A 15772-nucleotide genomic window follows, 5' to 3' on the forward strand; every position below is an offset into this window, starting at 1 on the left:
CTGTATCCCTAAATGTACCAATAAACTCAATTAAAAAATAATAATAATAATAAAACAAAATTTCTTACTGAATCTCAGACCTTTGTATATTTTATCCAAATAAATTAGTTGCTTTGCTTTTTAAAGAATAAAAAAGTACAATACACTCATCACTTTGTCATTTTTGGACACTGATATTAGTTGTAGGGATGTTTTCTTTCTTCATGCTGGCTGTTTTAGTTACTTTTCTTGTTGGTGAGACAAAATTCTCGACACCCAAAGTTGAAGGAGGAAAGGTTTATTTAGCTTCTAGTTTGTAGAGGTTTCAGTCCATAATCAACTGGCTCCAAAGTGGAGTAGCATGTGGCAGAGGAGAAACAATTCATGTCACCCGCATAATAACAATGCAAGAAGGGACCCTAACAGCATCTGTCTACCCCTTTTGTCTTGTTCAGACTACTTAGGGCAGGTAGCACTCACATCCTTAATCCTAGCACCTTTGGACCTAGACCCACCATGAATCAATCACACACTTTAGATTCAGCCACCTCTGAAAAAGCATGAGACTTTGAGGGGACATCTAACCACAGGCCAGAACATTCTGTCCCTGCCCACCCACCCCCCAGGACTCGTGCTTATCCCTTTAGGCAAAAAAAAAAAAGCATTCGGTCAATCTCCAAGAGCTCCCAAAGTTCTAACAGTTTCAGCATTGCTGAAAGTCCAAGTCCAAAGTCTCCTCTGAGATTTAAGCAAACTCTTAGCTGCAAGTCCCTGTACAAATGAAAGGAAAGCTAAATACGTCCAACATTCAAAGGCACAAGATAGACATTTCCATTCCAAAGGTTACAAACAGGGGGATACAGAGGAATGGGACAAAAGCAAGACCAAAATCCAGCAGAGAAAACATTAAATTCCACAGTTGCACTTCCAGCAACCCCAGCAATCTGTAGCAAATTGTGAACTCCAAAGTGGCTCTGCCTCTATAGCTCTACAGACAGATGTGGCTCCCACAGTTTCTCTCTTGGGCTGTTTCTGCTCCCTCCTTGAAGGTTTGCTCAGACAATCCATCCTCCTGTCTTCCCCACACTTCTGGGTTTTCACCATACCTTCGGCTTCACCCTCACAGCTTCCCACACTGCCCTCACCCTGCCTGGCCTCCCAGGCCTTCTTGAAATCTGGTCTTCTGGGTTTTCACCATACCTTCGGCTTCACCCTCACAGCTTCCCACACTGCCCTCACCCTGCCTGGCCTCCCAGGCCTTCTTCTGAAATCTGGTGGAAGCTTCCTGACCCCACAACTCTTCCATTCTTCCTGAACCTAAAACCAGCACCATGTGGATGACGCCAAGGTCTGCTGCCAGCTGGAGCAGTAGCCGGGCTTCCTTCTCTCTTGACTGGGGGGATCAAGTGCCTGGATTGCTGAGCTCTCTGAATCCAATTCTGAGGAACAAATTCTCTAGGCTTCCACCATTCTGACATGGTGCGCTGGGGCTTTCTCCTCAAAGCAAATTCTTTCACTTTTGCCACTTTGAGGCTGCAAATGGCAGAGTTCTGCTGCTTCTTGGGATGCCCTTGGGCCATCTTTTCTATTCTTCTGTTTCTTCTCAGCAATCAAAATCTAATTTGTTCAGCCTTTGCAGGCCACAACTTTATGGGAGCTTCCTTTCTGGCCAAATTAAAACATTTTAAATCATTCTGCTGGGCTCTTTGCTCTTGATTCTCAATATAAATCTGCCTAAAAGCACCCAACAGTATCCATGCCACAGGCTCAACCTTAGACTGCTCTGAAATTTCTTCTATTAGATTAGTCCACTGGCCTTAATCTCAATCCCAGGCAAAGTCTCTGGACATGAGCAAACTGTAGACAAACTTTCTGCTGAGGCATAACAGACATGGTCTGGAGTCCAACAGCCAATGCAGTCCTTCTTCCTAGCAGACACCTCCTGAGCCTGGTCTTTACTGGCTTTCTGATCTTCTTAATTCTTACCAAAATCTCCCGTTCAGTACAGCCTAAGTCATTCCAGCTCTACTTCTTCAGCCTGCATCTCCAAACCTTTCCTAATACTTCCCCTTCCCACAGGCCAGTTCCCAAAAGGTTGTCATAGCAACAACTCCACCTCTCTGGTACCAAATTCTGTGTTAGTTACTTTTCTCTCCTTGCTGAGACAAAACACCCAACACCCAAAGTTAAAGAGGGAAGGGTATAGTTAGCCCACAGTTTAGAGAAGTTTCAGTCGATAATCGCCTGGCTCCAAGACAGACTGGCACAAGGCAGAGGGGCAACAGTTCATGGCAGCAGAAAATTGCAAACACAACAAGGGACCTTAACAGTGTCTTTCTGTCCCTTTTATCCCATCCAGACTACCAAGGCAAACAAATCACTCAGGAGCGGTGGTTTAGTAATCACACGCCCTTAATCCAGTATCACACATTCTGGATTCAGGCACCCGCGAGAACATGAGGCTTAACACAAGTCATAACACTGGCATTTCTAACAGCATCAAGATTCAGGAGAAACCCAGGCTGTGGAGTAGAAGAGGCAAAGCCCTTGAGGCAGAGCCAAAATACTGCACAGCCTGGCTCCAACACTAATTGACAGCTACCATTAGGAGAGCTAGAGATGCTGTACAATAAAAGCACTAAAGCTTCTCCATGTCCCCCTGGTCTGATGATTACATGTTGTATACACATATTGAAATGTCACACTGTACCCCATAAACAGGCAAACTTTTTATGTATCAAATGAAAATTAAAGTATATATCAAAAATAATTTTTAAAAAGCTTCTCCACACCTGCCTCACAAGTGCAAGGTCCCAAGTTCGATCCCCAGTCCCCCCCGCCAAAAACAAAAACAGCTTCTCTACATGGGCATTATGAGAATTAAAGTAGCTAATAAAATATCAGCTAAACATTTGCTAGCACTTGGAGACCAACAATGTTAATTCACCATCCCATTCCCCAATCCAATGGAAGTGTTGATCTTCAAGTGCTAGCAAATGACATAATAGGTGTTTTTCACATGGGAGATTTCCCTAGACTGGCACCTGGAAGCTCCTCTACCCATGACACAGTCTCACTATGTTACCGAAGTGTACAATCTTCCCACACTAATCAAATTTCAAAGATAAGAAGCACTTGTGAAGCTGAGCCTCCTCTAGAAATAACAGGGTTCAATGAAGAAGCTTCAAGGGGCCCTGTGGGTGTCTATCCTGCCCAGTATCTTTGAGGCAGGCACAAGCCACAAAATGATGCTGATGTGAATGGATCAGTATTTCAAGACATTTGATGATCTCATAGTCAGGAAGAGCCAGAGTGGTCACGTTCAAGCCCAGCATCTGGGAAACTACTTCCCTGAAGTCCACCAGCTGCAACAGCAAACAGAAACACATTAACAGGGAGAGGAAATGTACCCACTACTGTTGAGATAGATGCAATAAAAACAAATCCTGGAAAATTCAGATTTTCACAAGGTAGGCAGGTTACCCACCCACTTTAGCCTTTTTCTCTCACTCATAAGACAAGTAGACTACCTGCTAAACTACTTCTGAAGTCTCCTCAGACATCAGACTTCAGTAGTTTCATAACTACCTATGAAATACTGATGAGCCAATTGATGGAGAATTGGATACTGAGTCAAAATCCCCAGTTAAACAACCATCAATGAGGTTCTGATCTCACTAAGACTCATCTTCTTACCACCTGGGTTGCATTAAGCAAATATTCACCTGTCTGGAATTCTGCACAAACGAAATGACAACTATGTACACATTCTGCACACTAGAGAGCACTACACAAATGTTGCTATGGTTGCATCAGTGGATGACAACCATTTATTTAGGCATTGGAATTTTACCAGGGCAGTGAACTTCTTAAACAAAAGGAATAATAAATGGCATAAAACAAGAGGATGAAAACAAGAGAAATTCTAAATTATTATCAAATCATATCATAGATTACTATGTGGCAGACCAGAACATGGTCTGGGACCACTATTTATCCATCAAGAGAAAAATGCTGGCTATAGCAGCCTTCCCTGTGATCCTACCACACTGGGAGCCTAAGCCAGGAGGATTGCAAGTTTAAGCCCAGCCAATTAGTGGACAATTTAGGGACTTAGTGAGACTCTGTCTCAAAATAAATTGATTACAAAGGACTGGAGATGTAGTTCAGTGCAAAGGCTCTGGGGTCAAGCCTTAATACCACCAGGGGCAGGGGCAGTGAAAATGGTTGAAGCATGCTCCAGACCTCTTCGAGTTCTCCTAGGCTGGTTTCTGTGATTCTAAGGCTAATGCAGAAGCTGGTGAATCAGGGCTATCTGGACATACATAAGAAAGTTACCTTCCACCTAGAAGAGATATACGATCCAAACTGAAGATGGAGTTACCTTAAAGAACACCAGCCAAACATGCCCACCCTAGGCTCATTCATTCCCCAGACATCCTCCCACCCAGAGTCCAATTTGGGAAATGTAATGTTCTCTCTGCCGACCTTTAGGTTACAATGCGATGGTGTCAGGAGGTGGGGCTTTGGGAGTTAATTAGGTTCACATGGGGTAGTGTTGGTGTAACCCCCACTATGGGATCAGAGTTCTTGTAAAAGAGGCTCCAGAGAGCTCTTTTCCTTTCCAATATGTGAGGACTCATCAAGAAGCCATCATCTCTCGACCAGATGCACCATCTGCCAGCACCTTGATCTTGGACTTTCCAACCTCCAGATCTCTGAGAAATACTTATCTTGTTTACAAGCCTCCTGATTTATGGTATTTTATTATAGCACCTAAACAGACCAACACACCAACCCACTCTCCCAGATGAAAAAGTTTCCCTTGAACTCTCCCATCCTTTTGAATAAGGTCAAAGATCTTAATTCCTGAGACGTTTCCTTTTTGAGAACATTTGCTCGTATAGTTTGGCTTTCCCCAGCTCTGCCTGACGAGCCAGAGTAGGGGCAGCCAAAGAGGAAAAAAAAAAAAATCCCAGGACCAGAGTCCACTCACTGCCCTATGAGCTGCAGACAGAGAGTGACATGAGCGCCAAAGGCACTGGGGGTCAGGCTGCCCGGGACATATTTCTTTATGCCTGACCTGATGTGTTCACCAGATAAAATGCTCCTCCTTGCAACCCATCAGCCAATTAATACTTTTTTATGGCTTACATCTGTGCTTGGTTGACCATGAGTCTGGGTGACACCGTTAGAGACGGGAGACTGTTTCCTGCAACTGATCTCTTCAAGAGATAAGCTTCTCCTCCAGGCTCAAGCCCTGCTTAATGTTAAAAGATCTGGGGTGATGCAAACTCCGGAGGCAATCACCAAACATCATTTAAAAAAAAAAAAAAATCCTCACCACCACCAGGCCCTGCTTGTTCACTGCCTTTCCACAGCTTTGCTTAAAAAAATTTAAAAAAAAAAAAAAGTAGTTTTCTCTTACAATCCAAGCCATGCAGCCACGAATTACTTTCCTTAGCATCGTAAGTCATAATGGTTGATGCCAAAAAGATGCCACAGTGCAGGTAGATAGATGGAAATGGTACAGGAAGTCTTACAGATTGTTTTTGAAAACACACATGAATGGTACTCCCTTGGGCAGCACAAATACTCAGAGTGGAATGACTCACCGAACATTAACATGCCCCCTGTGCGAAGATGACACGTGGAGTAATGGAGGGGTCCGTGTCTTTTAATTATGAAGTGTTTGAATTGTCCTGTCGTTTCAGAAACAAAATTTCAACACCAGATTTTCACCTACCTGTTTTTCTCTCTTTTCTGCCTCTTCCAGAGATTTTTTTAGCATCTTCATTTCACGGGTTATCACTTCTATCAAGCTTCTCGCCCTTTCCTTCTCCTCTTTAGCCTCATTTTCTGCAGTACCCAGTTCTGACTTCACAGACATTAGCTTCTTCTCAGCTTTCTCCTTCATCTTCTCCAGTTTGTCTCTGGATTTATTGAGTTCTTCAATGGCTTTGGTCTGTTCCAAAGTTTTAATCTAAGGAGTCAAGAAAACGCAGATGATTTCTTCTGTATTTATTTAGGAAAACTGTAGAAACACAACGAATCAGAAATCAACAGAATTCACTTAACACTTTTATGACTAAAGGATGGAATTTACCCAAAACAACTACACTGACGTTGCTAAACATTAGGAGCTGAATGGGCACCACTTAAAACAGTTATAGTTTATAAACAACACACTGGAGTACCCTTATTTGGGAAATCAATGCGATAAGATTGTTGATGGCATGATTCTTGAGTGAGATTAAAATAAAACCCACTAGTAACTTGTACTTTCTGCCCTAACAGTTGGCCATTGACTCTGGTAGGTAAACACCAAGAAGAGCAAAATGTCCCCTCGGGGTGTCACAGGGAAGCCCATCTAAATCTCCTCAGCAAGCATTCATTACTACTGTGAGGGAAACCTGCAGCAGCGATTATTGAGACGTATCTTCTGACTGCACAAGTGTGGGAGGTGGAAGACGACACCTACAACCACGGCAAGCAACGGAGCAGGAAGGCGGCTCCCACTGAGGAGCTCATGTCAGGCCTCAAAGCCACAACAGCATCCTGGAGTGTGAGGCACATTTTCTTTATTACCTTATTATTCAAGTTTACACCAGAGCTGCTTAGTAAAGAATTTAAGTTTAAAAACAAAAGAGAGAGAGAGAGATGAAATTTTGCCATAATTGGCGTGGGTGAACCTTCAAAACATTGTGCTAAGTGAATTAAGCCAGATCCAACAGGACAAATTTTGTATAGTGCTACTTATATGAGTTACCTAGGAGAGAATGGTTCATACAGACAAAATAAAATAGAAGCTACCAGCATCTGAGAAAAGGGGGTTAGAAGTTACTCTCTGATGGGTACAGCGTTTCAGTATGGGATGATAGATAAGTCTGGAAACTGTGGTGGTGGTGGCTGTACAGGACTGCGAATGCGCTTTATTTACTGACATGTACACAAGAATGGCTAAGATGTAAATTTCATATTCTATTTATTTCAGCACAATGAAATGAAGGAATCAGAAGCAGTTGTGTACAGACACAAATATTTTTAAATGACTTGGTTTTGAGATACCGTCTCCCTTTGTAGTTCAGACTGGCCTTGAACTCACTGTGTAGCCCAGGCTGACCTTGAACTCAAGGTGATGATCCTCCATCCCAGCCCCCCAAGTGCTGGGATTATAGGTGTGTACCACATGCCTGGCCTTAAATGACTTTTAAAATAAATACAAATGAACTACCACTTAATACTCACTAGGGTAGCTAAAATGAAAATGATCGGCAATGACAAGGTCCAGGGAAGATGGGAGGGACATTAGAACCCTCACACTGTCCGCTGGAATGGGAAATGGGAAGCTGCTGCGGAAGACAGGGTGGCAGTGTTCAAAACATTTAACACAGAGTTACTGTGTGATACAGCGATTCCATTCCCAGTTATACACCTAAGGGAACTGAAAGAACATGTCCACACTGCACACAGATATTCATAGAAGTACTATTCATAATTGCAAAAAATATATAGAAAGGACCCAAATAGGCAGCAAGTGATGGATAAGAAAAGAAAATGTGGTATAGCCATACAATGAAATGCTATTCAGCAATAAAAAATAGTGGAATAGTACGACATGCTACAACATAAATGAATCTTGAAGACCTTGTGCCAAGGGAAAGAAGTTATTTGCAAAGACTGCATATTGTATGGTTCCATTTATATGAACGAACAGGAGGCTCAGGGATTTAGCTCAGTGGTTCTGACACCTGCCTCGCAAGCACAAGTTCCCAAGTTCAATCTCTGGTTAAAAAAAAAAAAAAAAGAAAAGAAAGAAAGAAGGAGAGGGGGGAAGAAAGAAAAAGGAAAAGAAAGAAAGGAAGGAAGGAAGGAGAAAGAAAGAAGGAAAATTGGGGAGACATACTATAAATCATTGCTGCTCCTGATAAATGAGAGCCGTGTGCGCGCGCCCGCGCGCGCGAGTGTGTGTGTGTGTGTGTGTGTGTGTGTTTGAGGAGAGTTGGTTCAGTTTGGTTTGGTTTGGTGTTTTCTGAGTAATGACAGAGGTAAGAATCACATTTAGTTGTTGGACTGCAGGTTATTTACTGACAAGGCAGCTCAGTAGCTCACTTACATGGGTCACATATGGATCCCACCCTGACATCTTTACCCAGCCTTGGGCTTCAGGTGGCTGAGCACCTGAACAGGAGCACAAGTTGGTCTAATCTCAAGTCTGAAAGTTCTTATGAGTCCACTGGAAGGTGCAGGAAGGGTAGACACTACTCTAGATTGGAATAAGACAGGATATAGATGACCTAAGACTGCTTGGGAAACTGTCTTGAATGACTTCATTAAATTAGGGAAGCCTGGGTTGAAATATGTACTGAACTCATAAACTATAAACTAACAACCAGTTTTTACCTACTAGAACATACACAACTTCCTAATAATCTGAATTCCTTTTGCTTCATTTCGGGTGTTGTGTTTCCCAAAATTCATATATTGAAGTCTTAACCCCTAAATTGATATCATTCATAAGTGGGGGTGGGGTCATCAGGAATGCCCTTTAGAAAAGAGGCCCCAAAGAGCTCCCTTGACCAGTCCACCAAGCTAGGTGTCATCTATGAACTACAATGCAGCCTTCGCCATATGTGAAATCTGCTGGCACCTTCCAAGCTGTTAGAATAGGAAGAATTAAATTTCTGCTCTTTATACACCACCCAGTTTATGTATGCTATTTTGTTATAGCAGCCTAAGACTCAGAGAGATACTTTTCTAGTTAGAAAAGAGGCTGGTAACAGACAGGCCTGGATAGTTCGTGGCCATAGAACTGGCTCCATCCCAGGGAGACAGAATGTCTTGGAAACTGACAGCAGCCATGAAACTTGCTATCAAGAAGTCATGAGAACAACTGCTGAAAACCTGGAAATACACAGAAAATGAGATGCCACAGCTGGGGGGAGGGACTCACTGGGGTCAATGAAATGACACTAGCAGAACAGCACTGGGAACAAGGAAATGCCACTCACTTAGTTGCGGTCTATGGGGCTGACCTCAGAGATCATTCATGGATTCCAGGTCACCACAGACTATGTCAGATACTAGTACATCAGAGTATTATCTTAGTGGGAATTCCTGAGTGTGCTGACGGCACTGTGGTGAAGAAGTGCATCCTTGATGTTAAGAAATACATGGGAAAGTATTTGGGGTCGAAGTGTCAAGGTGTTTGTAATTATGCTCTTAAATGATGTCTTAGTTACTTGCTGGGACAAAATACCTTATAGCCACAAATTAAAGGTGGAAAAGTTTGTTTCCACTCAGTTTGTGGAGGTTTCATTCTGTAGTCAGCTGGCTCCAAGGCAGGGCAGCACGGCAGGGACGCATGGTGGAGGAGAGACAGTCCATGGCATAGCAGACAGGAAGTAAGAGCAGAAGCTTCCTTTTCCTTTCCTAGTCCATCCAGGATATAAGCCTATTGGTTGGTAGCACTCACACCCAGGGTGGGTCTTCTGTCCTCAGTAATCCATTCAGCCACACTAGAACTATGCTAAACCAATCAATAGACTAATCCAGCACCCACTCTCTCTTTCCCTCTCTCTGTCTTCCTCCATTTCCTCTCCCTTTTTCTTCCCTCTCCCCTTCACAGAAGAGAAAATATAGGAATTTATAAAATGCTAACATTCTATATGAAGGGTAGAAGGATATGAATTATACTAGTCTATAGATTTAAATTTCTCAAAACAAGAAGCTGGGGAAAGGACTACAACTAACATGGATCCTATCAGGGAAAAATATTTGAACTTATATGTGTATTTATTTATAAGTTACATAAGCCCATTATTCCAAATAATATATTCTGTATTTTGACTATCAAACATGGTACAAATTGAGAGCACTACATGACTTGAATAAATATCTATTTTTAAAACAAAGTTACCTCCCCTTACAACAAAGAGATTCCCTTTTACAGGCAAACTATCTCACTGCTGCAGAGAAAATATGGTGCAAAGTGGAAAGTTGCTGGGATGGGTATGCTGAATTTAAAAGCTTGTATTAATAGAACAAGAGATACATTCAGCCTTCCTGTGCCAATTGGGTGAACATCTGCTGTGGCCATCTACTTAAGGTGATGGGACAAAGCCTGGAGAGCGAGAAGCACACTGAATCATGTCCTAATGAGAAGACTGTACTGCCAGGAATTTCCAAAAACTATGAGACTTCTATCACAATCCTGGGGGCTGCTTGTACTCTTGTTGTCAAGAAAAGCAAAAGCAAGAAATGGAGGTCAGAGCCAAGCCATGAGGACAGAACTGGAAGCCAGCAGAGTGCAGCATAGTGAGGAGCCTTGGCTTCCTAAAGTCAACCCCAACAAAAGATGGAAGTGGTATGGGACTAAATCGCTTGCTTTCTTTCTTTCTTTTCTTTCTTTCTTTCTTTCTTTCCTTCCAGTACTGGGATTGAGTCTTTTCACTGAACAACATTCCAGCACTTTTTTCATTTTTCATTTCGAGACAAGGTCTTCTTTATTTGCCCAGCTGGGCTCAGACTTCTGATCCTCCTGCCTCAGCCTTGGGAATGCTGGAATTACAGGCTCCAGTGGGCACTTCTCTGAGTGACAGGCTGTGCCTCTAATTTCCTCCCAGCAGAACAGAAGTGGCTATAAACATGACTGATGGGCTGCGGAGCCTCCAGCGAGGATGGGGAAGGTGTCCAGATGCTTCCTTCAGGAAAGAATTGTTAAATCTGGTGCACAGTTGTCTTAAAGGCCACCAAAGAAACGGTATTAAATTTAAAATCTGACGTTCTTGCTTCCCTGGAGGGTCTAAATTCTCCATCAGGTGGGTTTCAAGCCCTGCACTGAAAACAGCCCTAGCAGGAGCCAGGCATTATGCAGCACTCTCAGTATAGAGTAGATCAAAACAGAAGAGGGGCTCTCTCAGTCCACCAGATGCTTGAAGACTCAGAAGTGTTGGGAGAGGTGGGCCTGGTCCTCATTCTACCCCGTTCCCCTCTGTACCTACCACCTGTGGCCACAGTGAGCGCTCCCTTAGCAGGGTCAAGGCCCTGTCAGCGGCCTTTGGGGACTCCAAGCTTAGCTTACACTACTGTTGGATCAGAGCTTCAGTGACCGCCCAGAGCCTCTAACAGGGCTCCTTTTGTCCCTCACTTGAAGAGAACACCCCCGTGTGTCCCCATACTGAGCTTTTTCCCACTATCATCCAGTAGAACTCCAGGCTGCAGGATGTCTGGGTGCAGTCTGGGCCTCCTTTCCCCTCTCCCTCCGCTCCTTTCAGCCAGGGTGAAAGCGACTGAGGCTGCCTTCCAAGCTTCCACCCCTACTTCGCCACTTCCCCAGGGCCATTCTCCAGGCCTGAGGTGGGCTCAGGAACATGCACCTCTGAAAGTAGCCCACCCACTGTGCCTGATCAAACTCTCCCTCCTGTTCAGCTATGTCCCTCCCGGCCGGCCGGTGCCAGCCTTTCTCTCTCTAAGGAATGCAGTTAATTCCATGCCTTACTCCTGAAGGTAGAAGGGCCTTCAGAGGAGAACACTAACGACCTGGAAGGGAAAACACAATGGGAATATACCCATTCCACCTGTTCAGGAGTGGCTTGATTTCAGATACTTTTTCCCTACTGGTCTGTTTCCAGATTCAAAAACATTCCGAAAGTCAGTTTGCAAAGATCCAGGGTGTTATTTCTGCTGGTTTGTGATATGCACACCTTCCGGGGATGGTGTGTGCATGTTAACTGACATCTTACATTTAAACACTTTTATTAAATCCCTGTACATTTTCCTTTCTTTCTTCTCTGTAGTCACTAAAAATTTAACACCCTACATCCAAGCAATTTACCTCCTGATGCTACACAGTTATGTACTCCAATTCTTTTTTCTTTCTTTCTTTTTCAGTTCTGGGGGTTGAACTGGCGCTGAGCTATACATCCAATCCTTTTTTATTTTGAGGCAGCATCTCTCTAGGTTTCCAAGTTGCCCAGGTTGGGCTTGAACTTAACAATTCTTTTTTGGGGTTTTTTTGGGTTGTTTTTTTGTTTGTTTGTTCTTTGGTTTTCTGAGACAGGGTCTCACTATGTAGTTGAGACTGACCTGGAACTCACTATGAAGCCCAGGCTGGTCTCGAACTCACAGCAATCCCTGTCTCAGCTCTGAGACAGGGTCTCACTATGTAGTTGAGACTGACCTGGAACTCACTATGAAGCCCAGGCTGGTCTCGAACTCACAGCAATCCTCCTGTCTCAGCCTCCCAAGTGCTGGGATTACAGGTGTGCCACCACACTGGGTGTGTGCTCAGACGTTTCTCAGCAAACGGTGTGCCTATTTTCACATTTCTCCCAAAGCGAATCCCTATCTGATAAATTCTTCTATCATCTTTGATCTACCTACACCTTGAAAAAATGGTTGTATCCTCTGCCTGTAACCTCACCCTTTCTGGACTGACATTTCACACATTAGTGATGACTCTACTTCAAATATTAAAGACACACTAAGCTGATATAATATTCTGATCTATGTAGCTCTCACCTTTTCCCCACAACACTAAGAAGCAACAGGAAGCCCTCTCACTTCCCTCCTGGTATGTCCACTACAAGCTGTTAGTCTTTTGCATAAACTTTGATGGTGCCTGGATAAATGCGGGTAAGAGACAGAGCCACACACTTGCCTTAAGCTCATTGGTGTCAGCCAGTTTGGCTTTGAGCTCGGTGTTGGATTGGCGACATGCATTTAGCTCCTTCTGCATCCTCTCCACCTTCTTCTCCAGCGTCCTGGTGGTGAGATGGGCCTCATCCCTCTCCACAGCCAAGGCGGTGTGCAACTGCTTCTCCTCCTCCAGCTGGGCTATTTTCTGACGGAGGAGATTCATGTGCAGTTCTTTGCTCTCCAGCCTTTCTTTCTGAGTCTTTAACTAGTTTGATACAATAGGGTTTTTTTTAAAAATAATCAAACCATCAGTAAATATAAATGAATTGCCCAGATAAGGTCAATTTTTATCTACATTTCAAGAAGACTAGCTTATAAACCATGAAAGAAGGTTACTGGGTTCCTTTACTTGGTCTTTTCTTTTCTTTTTTCTTTTTTTTTTTTTTTTTTTTTTTTTTTTTTTGGGTTTTGTTTTGTGCTTTTTTTTTTTTTTTTTTTTTTTTTTTTTTTTTTTTGGTACCAGGGATTGAACTTGGTACCTTCTGCTTGTGAGGTAGGTGGCAGCACCACTGAGCTAAATCCCCAGGCCTTGTTCAAATTTTTTATTCATCTTTTTCCCAAGAATTAATTCTAAGACTGCCAAATATTGAATAAAAGAGCCACAGAAAATGTTCAAAAGAATCAGCTTTCCATACTTGCTTCTTGCCAATATTATGTGCATCATAATAAAAATGTGCAATTACTTTTAACCCTATATGAATAGGTTTATCCAGAGCAAAATATAATAAGGCAGAGAGACAAAATCCTTGCCAACACTCAATGGTCATATACCTGCTCCAGTGTTTCCTGAAACAAGATAGGGTACAGATTAGGACTGCAACTTGGGCCTAATAAATTTAATCCATGAGGACCAGTCCCCAACCACCATGAGAGTTGATATGTCTTTAAAGTAGAATATGCCAAAGGAGACATTTAAGAAAACTTTGCTTACATGTTTTAAACCTAAGAAATACAAGTGACTTCAAGAAAGTTTTAATGGGGCTGGGGATTTAGCTCAGTGGTGCTGCTGCCTGCCTAACAAATGCAAGGTCCTGAGTTCAATTCCCAGTACCAAAAAAAAAAAAAAAAAAGTAGCAGTCATTGAGGTAGGTTTCAGCACCATCTTAGTATAAGGAACAGACAGAGAGGTTTTCAATTTCCCTGGAGTCCACCAGCTTGGTGGAGCCAAAGTGAGAACCCAGATGTGACATTTTCACGGCCCCTATGCTAGAATTCGACCATGGAATTTTCTCCGAAGAACTATTATAAGAACACATCTGTGTTTTCCCTTTTCTCTCACCAGTACCAATAATTATAGAGCTCATAATTACATTTTATCCCTCTCATCTATTCATTCATTTGGTCTCAACTGTTTCTAACTCTTTGAGTGAATGAAAAGTAAGCATGAGAAACTAGAGTCATTCATAGGAAAATGGAAGCACATTGAGGCCGTACTCTTAAGTGAAATAAATAAGACACACGTGTGTAAATACCAAATAGTTTCTCTGGGGTGAAAAACTAAAAGTGTAAGTAAGATCCAAATTGTATAACTGACAATGTGAAATAGGAAGAAAAGGGCTAAAGATGTAGGGGAAGTGGGAAGGGCAGGGGAAAGGAAATAAGGGAAAAGAAAAAAAAACATGGGAAAATGAAAAAATGGAAACAAAGTCTTTTTAAATGAGGGGGGTAAAAGGAGGGCAGGAGTATAGTGAAAAAATGAGAACCCAGACCTGTCATGTAAAGGTACAAGATCCCAATGATGAATGTAACTGTACTGTATTCTTTTTTTTTTTCAGCTTTAATTGAGTTTATTGGTACATTTTAGGGATACAGTACAGTCACATTCATTGTTGGGATCTTGTACCTCTACATGACAAGTCTTGATTCTCATTTTTTCCCCTTACCTCTGCCCTCCCTTCACCCCCTCCCCTCCCCATCTACAAACACTTTATTTTCATCTTTTCATTCTCTCACATTTTTTTCTTTTCCCTTTTTACTCTTCCCCTACCCATCCCACCTTACCTATACCTTTAGCTCCTTTCTTCCCATTTCTAAATGTCAGTAATCTTATTAGAATCTTATGCATTGTTGCAGATTATTTACACCAGGGAAACTATTCGGTATTTACACATGTGTGACTTATTTATTTCACTTAGGAATATATCTTCAATATGTATCCATTTTCCTATGAATGAATCTATTTTCTCATTCTTTATGTCTGAGTAATATTCCATTTTATAGAAAAACCACAACTTCTTTATCCAGTTTCCAACGGATGGGCAAATAGGCTGTTTCCAAGATTTAGCTATTACAAACTGTGCTGCTATAAACATGGATGCACATACTTCTCTGTGATATGATTGTTTTAGTTCTCTTGGAAAGATACCCAGCAGAGGGATGGCTGGGTCAAATGGAACGTCCAGTCTAAGCTCTTTGACGTATCTCCATATTGATTTCCATAGTGGTTGCACTAGTCTGCACTCACACCAACAATGGAGAAGGGTTCCTTTCTCCCCACAACCCCGCCAGCATTTGTTATTGGTGATTTCTTGATAGCAGCCATTCTTTGTGGAGTGAGGTGGAATATCAGTGTTGTTTTCATCTACATCTCTCGAATGACCAGTGATGTGGAATATTTTTTCAAATATTTTCTTGCTGCTTTTACTTCTTTGTCTGAGAAATGTCTGTTCATTTCGGATGCCCATTTTTTAATCAGGTCTTTATATTTGGGGGTGCTGATTGTTTTGAGTTCTTTATATATCCTTGATAATAGTCCTTTGTCTGAGGAACAGCTGGTAAAAATTTTTTCCCACATTGTAGGTTGTCTCTTAGTTCTGTTGATGGTTTCTTTTGCAGTGCAGAAGCTTTTTAATAAGATGAGATCCCAGTTGTTGATTCTTTCTGCTAGTTCCCGTGCTACTGAGGATTTGTTCATAAAGTCTTTTCCTATACCAATGTCTTCCAGAGTTCTGCCTAACTTACCTTCCAGCAAGTTTAATGTTTCTGTTTTAATATTTAGATCTTTAATCCATTTGGATTTTAATTTAGTGCATGGCAAAAGATAAGGGTCTAATTTTAATCTGTGGCAGGTTGACATCCAGTTTTTCCAACACCA

At 42.4% G+C, this 15772-nt stretch overlaps 1 protein-coding gene across 1 annotated transcript in view; it reads right to left on the reverse strand.

Annotated features, from left to right (window-relative positions):
* Positions 1-3149: 3149 nt before the first annotated feature.
* The window catches only part of Ccdc170 (coiled-coil domain containing 170), a 66353-nt gene continuing 53730 nt past the window's right edge, over positions 3150-15772 (reverse strand). The window contains exons 9-11 of the mRNA XM_010628888.1: positions 12641-12883; positions 5726-5962; positions 3150-3344 (exon numbers count right to left, since the gene is read on the reverse strand). Coding sequence (XP_010627190.1) covers positions 3150-3344; positions 5726-5962; positions 12641-12883 — 675 coding nt within the window. The remainder of the gene's footprint in view (positions 3345-5725; positions 5963-12640; positions 12884-15772) is intronic.

This window comes from Fukomys damarensis, unplaced genomic scaffold, assembly GCF_012274545.1.
Source record: "Fukomys damarensis isolate Sample0158 unplaced genomic scaffold, DMR_v1.0_HiC HiC_scaffold_14, whole genome shotgun sequence".
Taxonomy (NCBI): domain Eukaryota; kingdom Metazoa; phylum Chordata; class Mammalia; order Rodentia; family Bathyergidae; genus Fukomys; species Fukomys damarensis.